The 17,268-nt window shown below is 37.6% G+C and overlaps 1 protein-coding gene across 2 annotated transcripts in view; it reads right to left on the bottom strand.

Moving 5' to 3' along the window:
• LOC121673081 (uridine diphosphate glucose pyrophosphatase NUDT14-like) overlaps window positions 1-17,268 on the bottom strand; it is a 60,451-nt gene that overhangs the window by 15,648 nt on the left and 27,535 nt on the right. Inside the window, exons 2-3 of one of the 2 annotated variants that reach the window (XM_042046125.1) lie at window positions 16,680-16,723; window positions 2,289-2,353 (exon numbers count right to left, since the gene is read on the bottom strand). In XM_042046125.1, the coding sequence (XP_041902059.1) occupies window positions 2,289-2,353; window positions 16,680-16,723 (109 nt within the window). Of the gene's footprint in view, window positions 1-2,288; window positions 2,354-9,309; window positions 9,398-16,679; window positions 16,724-17,268 lie in introns of those variants that run through there. The other variant, XM_042046126.1, reaches the window with a different exon arrangement.

Here is a 17,268-nt window from a genome sequence, read left to right as displayed (position 1 = left end):
TCAGGAAGAATGACAAAAGAAAGGGTTGGCAGGCATTGGAAAAGGCTTCCTAAGGAAGTGGTGGAATCCACATCTGAACTAATTACCCTGGAGCCACTCAGCTGTAAGAAGCCTCAGAGCGGAAACTCCAGTAGAACTGACGTTCTCACCTTCCTTTCTGTAAGGTGGGACAAAGGATAGATGGCTCAACCAAACTGAGCAAATAAGATCACTACTGTTACTCAAAGCAGCCTTTGTGGGTGATACATATAGGGACTTGTTTGCTACCCCTAAACAGAAGAAAACAGCAGTAGGGACTAAGGAGCCAATGGGGTCTGGCTGTCTGGGGAAGGTGCTGGCTCCTCTCTAACTTCTGACTGCACTGGTGTTCCGTACGTCCTGAAACAGAACAGGGCTTATGATTCAAATCTTTGATACTGTTTACTTTAAGTCAGTGGAAAAACAAACATCACAATCCATAAGTCATTATACTTACAGTGAATAAACCAGAGTACATGCTCATAGGTCCTAATTCCAGCCCTTCCCAGGAATATATCATTTTATTATATTTGAAAATGTGTGGTCAATTGCCTACCAAAATAAGCATTGACCAATACCTTTGCAAATTAGTCATGGGTGAGGAACATATACAGAGATACACGTTTAACTTTCTTCTCTCTGCTCCTCCCAAATGTGTGATTTCATGATCATTCAAGATGATCTAAGCTCAGAGCACACTGTTTGCCTCACTGGTTGTGTGCTCCTGCCACCCCTCAAATCAGCATGAACTCCTTCAGCTGCCTGATCCTCAGACCTCCTGTCTGCAGCCATTCTGCTGTGGCTGCATAAAGGCTGCTGCTGCCAAAGGGAATGGCGTGGGAATGTAAGGGCAGGGAAGGATGAGTGCCTTTACAAGCACCACAGACATCAGTGGGAAAAGCTGCTCCTGACAGCACAGCCTAGGGAAGGACGAGCACACATGGCACCAGCACACGTGCAGGGGCCGTGCCTGGAGAGCGAGCGGCAGCTGTTCACTCACAGCAATGAGTGATCGCCTTCCTGGTGGGATCCTGGTAGGATCTGGCAATGAGAAAAGCCTCAGCCTTTGTCTTTGCTTTGTGGAACAGGCACCAGGGCAGACAATAACCATGGAATGGAGATATAATTATAAATATAGGGACGTGAGTAATGTCAGGGCATGATTGTGATGACTGAGCTGCTGTGGGGTGTCTGACTGACCACTGTGCCTACGGCCAGGTGCCTGAGCAGCTCCAGCCCCTGGAATGGTTTAACTCCACAAACAGTCCACTCTTTTGAGGCTGATTTGACACTTCCATACAGATAATGCAATGAATGTGTTGCTGCTCAGCACATATATATATAAATTAATATATATGTGTACACATACGAAGGCTTCTCCCGAAAACTGCCTCAAAGAGAGCAACAGCTACAGGAACCCTTTATTCGCTGGCAAATAAAAGACAGTGGATTAGTGCTGAACAGATAAACAAACACTTTATACAAGGCAATTAGCACTTCATGAGAAGGATGCACTGTCAGTGTAACACTGCTGCACAGCACTGCAGAGGCTGTAATCACTGTCAGTAAGAAGGGGCAGTGTGACACTACCCTAGAAAGTTTCCTCTAAAGTCTACCATGAGCAGTCTCGAAACGGTCTCTTAGCAACAGTCAGTGAAATACCTTCTGATTTCTTTTAATTAACATGCAGAGAATATGCATTTCCTTTTTAACTTCCAGAAAGTAAATACTGCTTTGAGTTAAAATAACTGATACAAAAACTCAGAAAAAACCAAATAAGTATATTAACCTAAATTAATAACTGGTAAAATGAAGCTGTCCACATATTGAGGAAAAAGCATACAGTCCTGAATCTCCCTCATTTTAAATTCCCAACTATACAATGCACAACAAGACAGTAAAAATAAAAAGAATATTTCAGACAAAACAAAAAGAAAAATACTGTGCTTCTGTACAAGTAGGTCAAGAAGGAACTTCAAATTAAAGCAATTTCTTGCACGATCATTGTAGAGCTGTTTGTAATTTCATCCAAAAGAGGACAATAACCAGCCCAAAAGCAAAATATAAGACTACCCTGATCATTTGTTTCATCTGTAATGGAAATTTCCCTGGTTAGAAATTCTGACTGACTGAAAAGGATGGGCTATCATACAAAGAAACAGAATATAGAACAAAGATTTTATCACCACAGATGCACCAACTTTTAACTGCTAAACCCTTAAAAGCTTGCTTCACTAGAGAGCAAAAGTAAATCTAAAAAAGAGGATTACCTGGGCGGAACTGCTTCACCACAACAAAGCACTGCCGAGAAGTATTAAAGATCAGGATTGACACACTGAGGAGGAAAATAAAAAACCAAAAGATTAACGCTTTATGAAGGATTAATGCAGAACTATTAAACTTACATCTTGTGAACTTAATTGCAACTCTATAAATACATGTAAGATTTATTACTAAAGCCACAACCCAACAAGGTCCTTGTCCAAAATCCATCTAGAGGGATAGATAATGGGTCATGTTCCCAAAGCCCATGAGAATTTACTCAAAATTAAGTCACTTTTGTCTTGTGGTATGAAAACAAGCACCAATCAATTCCTTCTTCCCAACAGGAACACCACCACTACCCTCTCTTTCAGTCTAAGAATATTGATACTAGATAGCAAAAACCCCTTGCAAATGAAAACATATGTTCCCTTATATCAGTCTCAAATTAGGATAGTCAAAACCTCAGGCACAGTCTAGTCTCAATCAGAGCCAGTGAGTTCTGTACAAGCACAGAGCATCTCCTATCTGTAGCTACTTGCTGAGCTCAGGTTTCAAACCAGACACCATCCAAGTACGATTTTGTACAAATTTAAACTAGTAACTTCAACTGTTACATTCAGTGGTTCATGGTTGCTTGCAATAAATGTCATGGGGACACCTGACAGCCTGAGTATTTGGACATGCTCTGGATGTGTAGAGTACTGATGCTCTCTGCTTGCTTAACACACTCTCAGGTTTTACTAGTTTAAGAAAATGCAGACAAAAGTTTTCCTCCTTAGCTGGTAGCCCACTGCCAAAAAAACCCCAAGTGTATATTTTGCTCATTACCATGGCAGCATTCTCTCATTTGTTCTGCCTCACTGTATGCAATCGAGACGTTAATTCATTATTCTATGAACTCTACAATAGATTAGACTCACAATGGCATATTTGCAGGATTGAGTCAAACTTTCAACTTTCCTTGTAAAAGAACTGTATATTTATTCTCACTATTTGATTTAATAATGAAGTCTCAAGCTGCCAAAGAAAATGCTATCTGATGATTATTAAAAATAATGTTAATGTTTATTATAATAATATATAAAAACCAAAACAGAAGGGAGAAGTCCAGATGTTAGCATTTATATTCATGGTTGCTATTCTCAAAGACCTGTACTGCATATTGATGGCTTCCTGCCCTGGGATATGCCATTTGCAGGCAATTTTAAAGCAAAGGTTTTAGCCTTCGGAGAGGCCGGAGGAGAACATTCACTCTGTTTACTGGCACTGGGGTTCTTTCCGAAATACCTGGGAGTCTGTGTAGGTTGCTGGAAGAAATGAAGTTAAACCACAGACCACAACATTTTTAAGGTTACTTAAATATTATTCTTTTATTCTTTGAGTTTTTTTTTCCTTTTCACGACTGTTCCTCTCCCCAAAACGGTACTGTCTGAGGGCAGACACTGCACTAAATAAAAGGGAAAAAGGAATTACTGCTACTGAACCTTTGTTGTTTTGTCCATGGGCACTGCCTGAAACTGGAGAGAGCAGCAGCCTAAAACTGCTGATGAAGAGGAGAGTGGAAGCTTCCTGAAGCAGATGGTTGCCCTTTACCTTTCTTTACATCCACCACCCCAGGCCCAATCTTTCCTTTGGCTTGCCTTCTTCAGCACGTCTCATTAAATAACTCATACTAACTCATTAAAAATGGCTCAGCTATTAGACATTATTTTTTCCTAGGAGTCAATCACTTGAGATTTTTATGGAACAGATGGGAAAATTAAAAACAATCTGTCAGAATTAAGGAACAAGATCAAATTAGCTGGAAAGGAGTAGCAGCAAGTTATTACAATTGTCTGCTTCTCACACCATCTTGAGATGAGAGGGTACAGAAATGGCACAAATCTGTAGAACTTTCTATTTAATTACTTCTAATTTTCTGAGAGACTGACAAACAATTTTGAACAGAAATTTACATTTTTTAACAAACCACAACACACAAGTTCTATTATTTCCTGTCAGAGCTGGAGAGTCATGGAGGAGAAAGTTCAGAATTTTACCTTCTTAGGAGGGGTGTAACACTGGGAATGCCATTTGCTGTTTCTTTGTTCACAAGAAACAACATAACATGAAATATTTCCACAGGTCACCAGGTCTGTAACTTCTGAAAACCCACTGAGGGCTGCATTCAGGACAGTTATCTGAGTATTACACAAAGTTAGAGCAAGACAGTTCAACTGAGCTAAGTGGAGGAGCTTCACTCCCATTTTCAATGGGTTTCCTTATAATGACCCAAATGTGTGGGTTCAGATGTTTGGTCTGGCCTATGAGGAAAGTACTTATCTTCCAGAGTTTTAAACCACCATACAAAGAATTCACTACAAAATTAGTTTGAGATTGCTATTTTTATGGATGATACAGGCTACCAAAAAAAACCTACTACAAATCCATTAGTAGGTCCAAGTACATCTTTCAGTGGTACCATACCATGGGGTATTACAGAGGTATTTGATGTTTCAAGGCAATTCCCTTCAAAAGATTACAACCAGACCTATTTTAGGGTATTATATACACAGCTTTAAAGTGAGGAGTAAACACATAACGTAAAAAATTAAAACATCCACAAGGACTTTCATGAGAATCTCTGCAACTAAAAGATACAGAAAAGAAATTAAGCCAAAGCTGCACATTTGGGAAAAAACATACAGAAGCACTAGAAAAGAAAAAAAGCTCAGCCACATTTCCTAAAAGAGATAGTAATCCTAGACAAGAATTTAACCTAAAATGGATATCAAAGGTCCTAATGCAACAAAAGGCTTCATGCACCCATGTCTCAAACAGCAGCACAAGACCACTTTTTTGTTATATTTTACAAAGGAAAAGAATACCCTGATATAAAAGTATCATGATAAATCCCAAGCTTCCATCCATGCCTTAAAACAAGCTATAACACCTCTGCACTAAGGAAACACTGTCTCAGCTTAGACCCGCTAATCTTTACATTTTGTGTGGCAGATTACCACTTTTACCATATTCCACAGGTGTGTATCTTTGCTGGCTAATCCTCCCGCAGCTGACTCTGAGGGAAATCAGAGGTGTAAAAGGAGAGGTCAGGAATGTAAATGCCACTGATCAATGAAGGAGACTTGGCTCCTCCACACATCTGCCAGTAGCTGCATTAGGGACGACAACCAAACAGAAAAAGAACTTAGTAAGAGATGACAGGGTGTGTGCAGACACACTTCGGAGCTGCTGAAGACCACAGACCTACTCAGCCTTCAGCCCAGCCTCATGCTCAACTTCCCAATGCAGTAGCTCAACTTCTCACTGCAGTAGCTGCAGTAGCTTCCCTTTACAGATGAAATAAATCACTACTATAATTAGAGTAGTTTTTCCCAAAGAAATCATGCATGTAAACAGCTTACTGTGCAATGACGTAGAATATTGTTCTTTCTATAAATACAGGAACATTAAGAGTAGCTTAAAAACATTTTAAGAAAGATGTGAACCTAAAATGTCACATACAAAGAGTATTTAACCTGTACTTAAGCTGTTGTCGTACTCAAAGTTTGCAGTTGAAGTGTGTCTGGTCTTGGCCCATAACACAATGTTTTCTGAAAGGGATTCCAACTATTCAGTCAAGGCTGTCATGTAGCATTTAACCATTTAAACTTCAAAAAAGCCCTGACTGAAATAGGTATTAGGATCCTCTGATGGATATTTGACTTCCCTAAACTGTCTAAGTCAATGTGCAGAAATTACAGACAGCTGACCCAAGGACACTGCAACATAAAGAGTGCAGAACCTTAATTCCTCCTCTAAGACCCTTATCAAAAGAGAAAATATGCACCGGAATACAACCTCTACAGCTGAAAACACCTCTTAGAAGAGTTCAGAAAATGACTCCATTGTGTGCCATAGAAAACTACTTCCACATTTTTCCTTCCCCCAACACAGTACAGCTTTGTATTTATTGAAATCACAGTAACTGATGCTTTGTGATATTCCAGCTCAGCAGACATTTAGTTAGAAATACTACAACTTCACACTCTCAAACCTGAGAAAGGAAGGTGGTGTTTCATGGAGCAACACAAGACATGCAGCATTTGACCACAGCAGTTCTGAGGTAGGGGACAGATGAAAACTGACATCCTGTTAAAATGTGCACACACACATATGGACCATGCAAAGTTAATTCTTTTGAAATACATCCTAGGAACTGAGATCAGCAAATAAACTTTGCCACAGCTTCTTAAATATGTACTTCTAGAGCTCCAATACTTGAAAGAAGGTTTTTGGGATTAGGGGGCTTTGTTGATTTTTTTGGTGGTTTTTTAGGGTTATTTTTTTTGTCCAAAGGTTTGGGGTTTTTTTGCTTTTTGTTATAGTTTATTTTTTTCAGGTAATCATGCAATTTTGCCTTGTAGTCATCAATTTGGTAATCTGTCTTCATGATTTGACAGTTGTTAACCTGGGCTATAGTTAATCCACATGCAACTGCTGACACTTACTAACTGCTTTTCATGAGACAAATTTTCAAAATCCTTTAATAAATAAAGATTGATTCAGTCTTTCTTTATTCTTAGGTGCGGCTTTAATGCTGACTTTACAAATGTGAATTTGTAAAACTAAAAAATAATTTTAGAAAATCCCCACAGTATAGCAATCACAAAGACAAGGACAAGGCTCTCCTGTACTTCTCTCATTGAGCTAAGACTCTCAAGGCTGGAGATGAGGACTTTCAATGACAATCTTGTACTAATAACTAAAATGCTAATATGTTAAGTAATTGATGAGGTAACACAGGCAAAGAAGTTGACCTTTCTTAAATCCTTGTAAGAGCAACTCAGGAGCTGCTTGTGTCAAGCATGGGCATATGTGTGACACACACAAACTCTGATCAGAAATGAATAATGGAAGATAAAGCACCTAAAAAAAGACTGACAATGTTGAAAGCCAGGACTTCTCAGCTATTAACCTCAGCTACTTTCACCTAGTTTTAAAGGTTAAAAAGTATCTCAAAATTAGTTTAAAGCCTGTAATACCAGTAAGTGCTGCCTACAAACAATAATCTCAGCTCCATGGGGGAGACTTTAGGAACTAATGATGTATGATTTTTAAAAAAACACAATAAACAAACCAAAACAAACTATCAAAACCCCTTCAATACCACTAATACAGAGCCTGCAGTATTTCAGTTTTCATTCTCAAAGAAGACAAAGAAATGGCAGATTCCAAAAGGAGACACAAAAATAGCATGCAGGAATAAAAGCAAGTAAGTGATTTAATCAATCCCCTTGACTCTCAACAGATATTTGGTTTTAAAAATCCCTTTGATACAATCAGAAGAAAATAATCAAATGTAGTGTGCAACCACAGAAGTATTTAGAGATGCACTCATCTCTGCTGGAGAGCATGTGAATATAAAACATATATTTCATATTTTTGCCCACAATGCTCATAAAGGAGAAAATGTCAAGATTTATGAATCATACTAGATGAAAAGTTAGTAAGAAAATATATAAATAAATAATTTAGAAGTCCCATAATTGTTTTAGCTTTGAAGTATAAATTTTTCTTCTTGATCTTATATTAATTTGGCTTTCTTTGTTCATAGAAGGTTGACAAATTGATTATTCATAGTTTGCCATGTCAAGACTATAATTCCATCTAGTCTTTTTAAACTATTATGTTCGAGAAACACCCCAGATCAGGATTAAAGTATGTTCATAAAATGCTAAGGGGTTGGAATGGGCCTTAAAGATCCTCTACTCCCAACCCCCTCTGCCATGGGCAGGGACACATCTCACCAGACCAGGTTGCTCAAGGTATTATCCAACCTGGCTTTGAACACTTCCAGGGTTGGGGCACCTACAACCTCCCTGGGCAACCTGTTCCAGTGTCTCACCACGCTCACAGTAAAAAATTTCTTCCTAATAGCTAACCTAAATTTTCCCTCTTTCAATCTGTACCCATTACTCCTTGTCCTATCACAACAGCTCCTGACAGAGAGTCTCTCTCTGGCTTCTCTGTGGGCCCCCTTCAGATCCTGGAAGGTGCTGTAAGGTCTCCACAAAACCACGTTCACGTTTGTAAACATGTGTCCTTTTCTTGTTTGAATCTAAAATGACTGTGCTTTCAATTTTAAAGTGATAATCAAAAACCACCTAAACTTGTTAGAGAGCCAACACTCAAAAGCAATTCTTTGGGAGGAGTCGACCTTCAAGAGGGCCTACTTCATCTTATTTCAAAATTATTTTTGATGTCCATAAGAAAAAATTGTATATAGATCCTGTGTCACTTCTGTATTCAAATTAACCATCCATTTCACAGCTGGACACATCCTGAAAACTTCTAATGTGGTCTCCAAAGCGCTGTGTTCTTCCTTTTATCAGCACAGCACCCAGGTCCTTAAGCCAGAGAAAACAGCCCCTTCGTTTTTGGAACAGAGATGTAATAAAGCTGTGCCCTTTGATTATTCTCCAGAGCAATTCCTTTAGTTTCCCAGAGCTTTAGCTACAATGCAGATAGTCCTGAGATTAAATGTGTGTGCTTGCACAATCTTTACTGGCTCATTTAAGTCTTCCTTCAAAGCATTTTGCATCTTTCAAAAGCCAACACCAATCCAATTGGCTGCTTAAAATGCAGCCTATTACAAAAGCAAAGCTATAAGCTCCTGACAAAAACATTCACCCTTTCATACTAATCACAGATAAAGTGGATTTGGCAATAGATAATTAGAGATGTCTAAAAGATTCCTGTATTCTGATGAAATTTGAATGCTTTCTCCAATACAACGTAAATATTTAATACTAAATAAACCCAGAAAAAAGTGGTGAGCCACTTATGCTTAAGAAAATAAATGTTACTTTAGACAAAATCAAAAGGAAGGTTGGTTTCAGTAAACTGAACTGCAGCAGGAAGTTGTTCATGACACCATAAAGCAGGAAGCATATGTTTGGTTAATCATCAGACCAGCGTAAAAATGGACTAAGAAGTGGTAGTAAACCCATATACATGCACTTTCAAAACACAATTTATACCTACTTGTAAAGTAGCAATTTGTACTTCTAACCAGAGAATACTATCAGGACAACTTCTCTGGAATAAACAATTCTCTCAGCAACCTATTTTCGTATAACAAAGAAAAAATAAAAAGAAAATTCAACTGCAAAATAAATGAGACATCAAAGCATGCTGCTCTCAATAACATTCCTTAAGTGTCATATCTTGGCCAGTATCCCAGGATACCCTTGGAAATGACACATTGCATCTCAATGGGATTCTTTCAACAAAATATTTTAGTAAATAAATTCAGGTTTTATGCTAACTTATTTGATTGAATACAGCTTTATGGGCATTATGTGCAACAGATGTCAGAGCCTGATGGGCTTTTGTTCCAATTCCTAATTATTTGTGAAACTGCCATTTATAAACACTGTCACATAGTAAGACCAATGAATAATCCACCTAAAAGGCCTAAGTACGACTCCATTCCATTCTGAAATGGCAAAAGTCAAAGTTTTAAAACAACACCAGGTTTCAAGGACAGCTCACAAAACAAACAGTTCAAGTGTTGTGCACTAAGGTAAGGAAAACCAGCAGCTTTGTTTATTACCCACCAAAATCCAAGTATGATGTGCTTAACACAACCTTTTGCCAGGTATAACTGCACAGTCTCACTACCATCAGTGAGAAACTGGTAGCTGTTCACATTTCCCCAGATTTTCCTACCTCTAGAATAATGTGTAAATAATTTCCACTTTTGCAAGAGATATTTTCAGCTAAAATAATAAAATACAGACACTCCAATTGCAGAACATTTCCTAGCTTTCCTAAGATTATTTTTACCAATCCCAAATGCAGGCCATGATCATGCTACTGTCTCTAACCCATGTACAAACTCTTGGCACCCTTCACACAGAACAGGTTTAGTTCAAAATCACACGAAAGCAGAGGGAAGACTCTCATTTCAGAGAATATAAGAGAACAAACACATTCATTTATTTTGCATATTATTGGAAACACTAGAAAATTAAATCCCTAAACTTGTAAAAAACCCAAGATGCTTCTAATCTGGATACCAGAAACCTTTATTCAGAAATTTATGATTAACCAGCCAAAATTCTTGTGTACCTGCTCAGCTGTAAGAGTTTTAAAGGATTCTATTCTTAAAATTAGGCAAATATTTAAGTTCCCAATGAAGCGATGCCCTCAATAAAGATTTTATTGCCATTTTACCCTGTTTCAGTGATACAGCAGAGAAGAGATTATTATATGCTATAGGGTGCTTTCATATCACATGCTTAAAAAGATGAAATGAGAATCTGAAAATTTGGCTTATGATTTCATGTTTCTCTCTGATAACTTTACAGCATCAAATACATTAACATTTCTCTCATTCCTATGCTTTTATTTAGATTGGATCCTAAGGTAACAACAGAGTAACTCATTTTAAAAGACAGTAAATACGCCTGCAGAATTCCTGGCACAAAAGCAGAGGATCTGTCAAGTCTTCACTTCAAAAAACGCCAAAAATGAACAACGAAAAACACACCATTAAGTGCATTTTGTTTGCAAATATCGTATGCAAACAAATACTGTAATTACTTGGGTTGAAGAAAACTAATAGGCTACTACATTTTTTCCTTCTAATACCAGGAAAATTATCATTATCCTGACAGCATCCTTGATAGACAGATATCAAGCCTAGACCTGAGCGTTTTCAATGACAGTGATTACAAAACATGCCTTCCTGGATTGTCTTATTGCTTATTGGTAAAAAAAGTTTCTTACTGTTTAATTTTAAAAATACTTTCCCCACCACACATAATTTCTCATTCTGCCATTGATTACTGACGAAATTAAATGATTCTGGCCTGCTCTGTAACGTTCCTTCACATTTTGTGATAAATGGTAATTTCTCTCCTCAGTTGTGCTACCCTCTGCATGAACATGCCCAGCCCTCATTACCTTCTCTCAGCTGTTATTTCCCTAAACTTTCCATCGTTTTTGTTTGTTTAACTATCTCCAGTCGATTTTAAACACTGCATTATCCTCCACACTATTTTTGAAGATAATCAAGAAAATTCCACATCACTGACACCCTGGAGGAGACATTACAAAGATAGACAAGGTTTGCAGAACAACAGCACATCACTGCAAGTAAAAGGCATATGCCACCCAAGATGCCACCCAAGAAAAACTTTTTTTTTTTACCTATAAGGATGTTAAAAAGCTGTATTTTAAAACTACTGTGATAATTCTTGTGGAAAGGAAGCATCTGAGTTAAATTTCATGGTGTCTTATAATACACTAGGACATAAACCAGAAAAATACATACAGGATTAAGTTTCCATAAAGCCCAAATGATCTGGCATATGAAATAGGAGAAGGAATTTAATCCACTCCTATAATGTGATCAGGGCACATGACTTCCACTCTGTCTCCATAGCTGCCTGCTACAGCCACCGAGCCAGAATAGCAACCGTGGCTCCTGCAGGCCACTTGCCCGGCTCTGGTGACCCATCCCCGGCCGGCTCTCGTGGCCAGAGCCGGGATGCAGCCACCTCCTGGGGCAGCTGTTGGGCTGCATTCCTTACTCCCCTCAGCCAGGGATTTCTGCCCTCGGCCAGGTAACTGCAGAGCACAGAGCCTGGATACCTTCATCTCCTCCTTCTAAGTTATGCTCATTTTTAACCTGCCTTGAGAGCCTCCTCCTGTTTGTCCCCAGGACTGGTACCTGCAGGATAGAACAAGCTGAGGTGTAGATTGCCTTGGTTTCCTTCACCTTGTAAACTCACTCCTGATAGAAAAATACATTTTTCAGTTGTCTTTGTAATAGATAAATTGTAAAGTCATTTTTTCCAAGGAAGCAAATTAGATTAGGAATTAATTTCTTTTAAATGTGAAACAAATTAATCTCTCTACTTTAAAAAAAAAAAAAAAGCAAATCTTGCAAGGCAGGAATACAAGAATAAACCTAATGGTTTTTTCATGAACAATTTTTAAGTCAGGAACTATTGCTGAGTCACTGTGACATGATTTTGAGGGTAAAACCACAGCATGAATGGGGTATGATGCACATGTAGAGCTGCAAGTTTTTCAGTCCAAATGCTTTTTACTCATCACATGATATTTTCAGAGGTGAGAGGAACTCACTTAACTACCTTGCACACTTCAGTCTCCTCAAATTTGTTTTCCTTTAAATGTAGTGAACTTTACAGTGCATTTTTCATCTTTCCAATAGAGAAGTAGACATAAAATTGTTTTGTCAACTAGGAAAAGGTACAGTTGTGTCCCTGTTCTCAAGCGTTGTTACTCAAAGCACAGAAGAGAGCACATGACTGTACACTGACCTTCATCTGTTCCCAAATTATGCCTTTTAAAAGCCTTGAATCTGTTTAAGGGGAGCTGCTGAAACCTGAAACGAACGTGGTCTATTGCTTTATAAAGTAGATGAATGTAGAACTTAAGTATTACATTTCAGGCTCTTACTGTACTAAATATAGCAAAATTAGAATGAGGGAGAATATAACTGTAACCTGAGTCTGGTTTTAGAGAATAATTTTTTGTTACAGGTATCGATGGTTACTCTGTAAAATTTAGTATGTTTCTATTTCTAACAGAAAATCACCACAAATTTGCAGAAGGAAAACGTTCTGATAAAGACTTTTATTTTTAAAAGCCAAGTCCTTAAAAAAAATTAACAGCTCTTCAGCCCACAAATCACACCCCCACAAATTGCTAACCAGTTCTGACAGACCCAAGTCTAAAAAGAATCTTGAAATACACCTTGCATCTAAATTTCCATTGCTTGCACTCTGCTTGATTTTCATCAGGATATGTGTGACCAAACACATCATTTGAATATTAAAGGGAAAATCATACTTAATTAGAAAAGAAAGCAGTGCAGAACTGCAGAAAGCATCTTTTGCTGTGTGCCTAACACAACAGACCAGAATTATGTAGCACTTAGGAGCACCACCTCAATAAACTTGTTCTATAATTACCATGGAGAAGAGGTAATCAAGGATTTTTGCTTCTCTTCAGTCATTTTTAGTAAACTTCACTGTTGTTTCTAACAACATAATAAAACCTTCCAGTGAGCTTTGATAATGTTCATCTGCATGTTTCAGAGAAAGATTAACTTAAATCTGCCTCCATAGGACAAGAACAATAGTAAGCTCATTATTTTCCAACAGAAAAATGGCTTAGAAATTGGCAGATTTCTTGACAAGTTTGCAAATTTTTGACAGTTTTCAGATGGGAACTGTAACACTCATTAAACATTTAATATGCTTGTAAAATCATAGAAACCTTCAGGATGTAAGCAACTTTTAGAGATCATCTGATCCAATCTCCTGTTAAAAGTCACACTAAACTCTAAGTTAGGCCTGATTTCTCAGAGCCTTGTCCAGTCAAGGTTTGGACTTCTCTAAGGATGGAGATTCCTCAGTCTCTCTGGGCGAATCATTCCAGGACCAAACTACTGTCCATGGGTATGTCCTTGTGTCCTGGAGCTTCCTTCTGTTACAATTTAAACCTAAATATGGTAAGAAATACTGCTTCTTTTGTCTATCCTGACACTCAGTTCACTTTTGACAGCTAAGGTTCTGAAGGTTTGCCTTGGCCACAGTTTATTGTGTGACTAGTAATAAATTGCACATAACTATTTTTATCTTTAAGTGGCTGGGGGGATTTGGAATAAGCAACTATTTGTTCAACATAAATTACAGAGGTGACTTCAGGACTGGTAACTCTAGTTCTAAATGATCTTGGTCTTAAGAAAGTTCAGGAACCACATACTGTAGACTCATGCCCAGATCTGCAATAATGGAATGGAACGGAAAGGAAAAGTAATACCAATTCTGCTATTTTAACTTGTGCTAGAGTTACACCAGCCTGCATATGGTTAAATGATCTTGCCCTACTGCAACATATAGTGAGATTTTAAAAGATGACTCACACCCAAGGCAAATGAAGTGACTACTGCAGTCTTTGTGTTTTTGTCTTTGTATACTTTAATCAGCTGTTCATCCAAACAGTTGGAAAGGATACATTTATACAACAATAACTTCATCTCTCTTGGTAAATATTTTCCTGTATCTTCTGATACAAATCTATTACATATTGGCTTACATTGACCTAATTTGAAATGAGACAGAACACTGAGGTCCCAAAGGAACCCAACACACAAGCTGTCAGTTCACTATCATGCAGCAAGGAAGTCAGTCTTAAGCATGTTTACTTGTGCTGCTGAAAGAGGATGACAAATAAAGACATGGGTTAGACACAATGTCTGGTTTTGTATGATTACACAGTTGCTTTTCTATTCATCATCACTGAATTTATTATACATATCAATTCTATGTAAATATATAATATATACATGTGTTCTTTACTGATCTGGAATTCCAACATGCTCAGCTCAGGTAAACATACCTGTTATAAAATCTTGGAGCATTTAACAGTCTTACAGCATTTTCATAAGTAGTAAGTTATGAACACTTATGGAAAAGTGTTATGGAAAAGGGATCTTAATTCTGGAAAACATCTACAATTTTCCTCAAGCAGACATACACACTGGGAAATCCTGACCAACAGAACATATGTCCCAGAAACCTCTCCTCTTCTTCAATATTTATCCTTCATTAACAGTAATGAACCACTAAGAGCTCTCTCAGTATGAATTTCTCTAGAATCTTCAGCAACTAGTTAACATGACTTTTCCATATAACAAGCATCACAGCTATTAACATACAGCAAAATATAGGGCTTTAATGAATTATAAGGGATTTTGAATCTGACTAATGTATTGGATAATAATTGCCTTCCTAGTCACAAATAAAATTTACGTAAACCCATGGATTTCCTATGCAGAAAGTTCACATTACTACCTTTGGTGTCAGAAGCTGCAATGAATTTCCTTGTGAAAGAGTGTTAGACATTCTGCAGTTCAACAGTAGTCACTAATAAGTTCGGGTGGCAGCTGTTGTACATCTGAAGCTAACAAATGTTATGTGACCAGAGATGACTGGCATGACATGTGGCCATAGCCTTTTTATAAAGTTATGTTCTCAACTATTTTAAAAATGTCCACAAAAGTCGTTCAGAAATACTGTTCCCAAGAAGTTCATGGAAAACTGATCCTTTAATACTTACCCCACTCAGTTAGTTGCATATATTCACACATTATCACAAAGTGATAAACTAAAGTTTAAACAAAAATAGTCATACAAATTCATCTGGAAGTCATCTTCTCAGCACTGTGACTTGAGGCTGGATTCACTTGCTTGAATGGGCATATATTAAATTTCCAGCAATCAATTATGATTTCAGCCTTTGTATCTGCTATCATAAATTCAGGCACACGCCCATATGGACAGACAAAGTGCAAAGACAGAACTGTCTTCCAGGCAAATTCCAAAAGCAAGTGTGAAGTTCAGTATTGAAATATCACTCCCTCTTCTGCCCTCATTCTCAAGCAGTACAGGCATTTTTAATCTAGCTAATACTTTCCCAGTCCTCCTGAAAATTTTACCTTCATAATCTTTATATAGATAAAAAGTGTTGCTAGAATTTTATATTCCTCCCAGGTACCCACACACATCTAAAGACTCATGTCACAAAAAGACTCATGTAAGGACTTAGAGGGTTCCAACAGAGAAGAATTTCCCTAAATGTAACTGATTTTAGTTATTTAATGCACACAAAAAACACATCTCTTGATGTGGTTATGTTCATGTCACAATTTATTTTAGTGTCTTGCTACATTTTTTACATTTAATAGATTTAGAAAAGCTTTTTCTTGGAAAAGTATTGTCAGCCTTGCTTTTTATTTTTGTATTCTAGTACCTGAATTTTCAGCAAACAGATTAAATATTAATGCTTTTTGAAAGACATATAAATATTTTAGTTTGTAATAACACTAAGACTTGGTCGGTTTAATATATACCTTATTTGTTATAATCTTGTATGAACTGATCTTTGAAGTTGGGAGTTAATTGCTTTTCTTTCCTGATCAGAGAAATACATTTGGAAAGACAGAAGAAAGTCCTTCCTTCAGGTAATATATTCCCACTCAAAAAAGCGGATTTCATACAATCCAAACTTTCAGTTCCATCTTCTATGTAATCATTAAAATGTACAATAAATTATGTGTTAAAACTCTTAGCATCTGAATAGTCAAGCACAGACAAAACTTACTGAAAACATAATAAGCCACAAGGAGATTTTAAAATTTCTGCTAATTCCATCTAAAACAGTAGACAACTACCTGCAAGTATTACACAAGAAGTGAGAATTGAAGAGGAAACTGGAGGAAAGACAACATCAACAACATCTGACCAATGAAAGAGAATACAATATAAAACAGAACACAAAGACAGTGGGAAATAATGTGATGCCATTGTTACCTGTCATGTGTCCTCATAAAATCCCAGAACTTCTTAGTGCCATTCTGGGGGGAAAAAATTAAAAATCAGTCAAATCAACTCCAAGTGAAAAATTACTTTAATGGAATTTAACAAAACTTAAGAGGTATTTCTTTGAAAATTTAGTACAGCTGGTTTTATTGAAGATGCCAGTATTCTGGACTTTGACAGTATTACAGACACTGAGAACTGTCTTAGGACAGTTTAAAATCTTAGACCCACAATATTATGATGACAGCTAACGTAAGTTTATTGTAGCCTTCAGGCCCAGCATCAACTTCAGCTGCCCATTCAAGGTGCCAGGAAGCCATAAACAGCTATGTTTTAATCAGTAAAACAACCCACAGATATGTTCTTCCATGTCCAGAAATGGTCTTACCTTGAGAACAGTTCAGCACTTACTTCCTAACTAAACTCATGTGGGATCCAGGAACAAGACACCTTCCCTCTAACCCCTCACAAGGCTCAAAATAGGAGTTTTAGCCACACCTAACATGAAGGGGTCACACTCCACTCTACACAGCAGCTGTTCCCCTGCACTGCTAGTGGTGCTGAGGGCACTGTCTCGCAG

This window comes from Corvus kubaryi, unplaced genomic scaffold (genome assembly GCF_017639235.1).
Source record: "Corvus kubaryi isolate FWS band 111438036 unplaced genomic scaffold, C.kubaryi_AGA036_p1.0 65168, whole genome shotgun sequence".
Lineage (NCBI taxonomy): Eukaryota > Metazoa > Chordata > Aves > Passeriformes > Corvidae > Corvus > Corvus kubaryi.
This window is presented reverse-complemented; position numbering and strand designations above follow the sequence as displayed.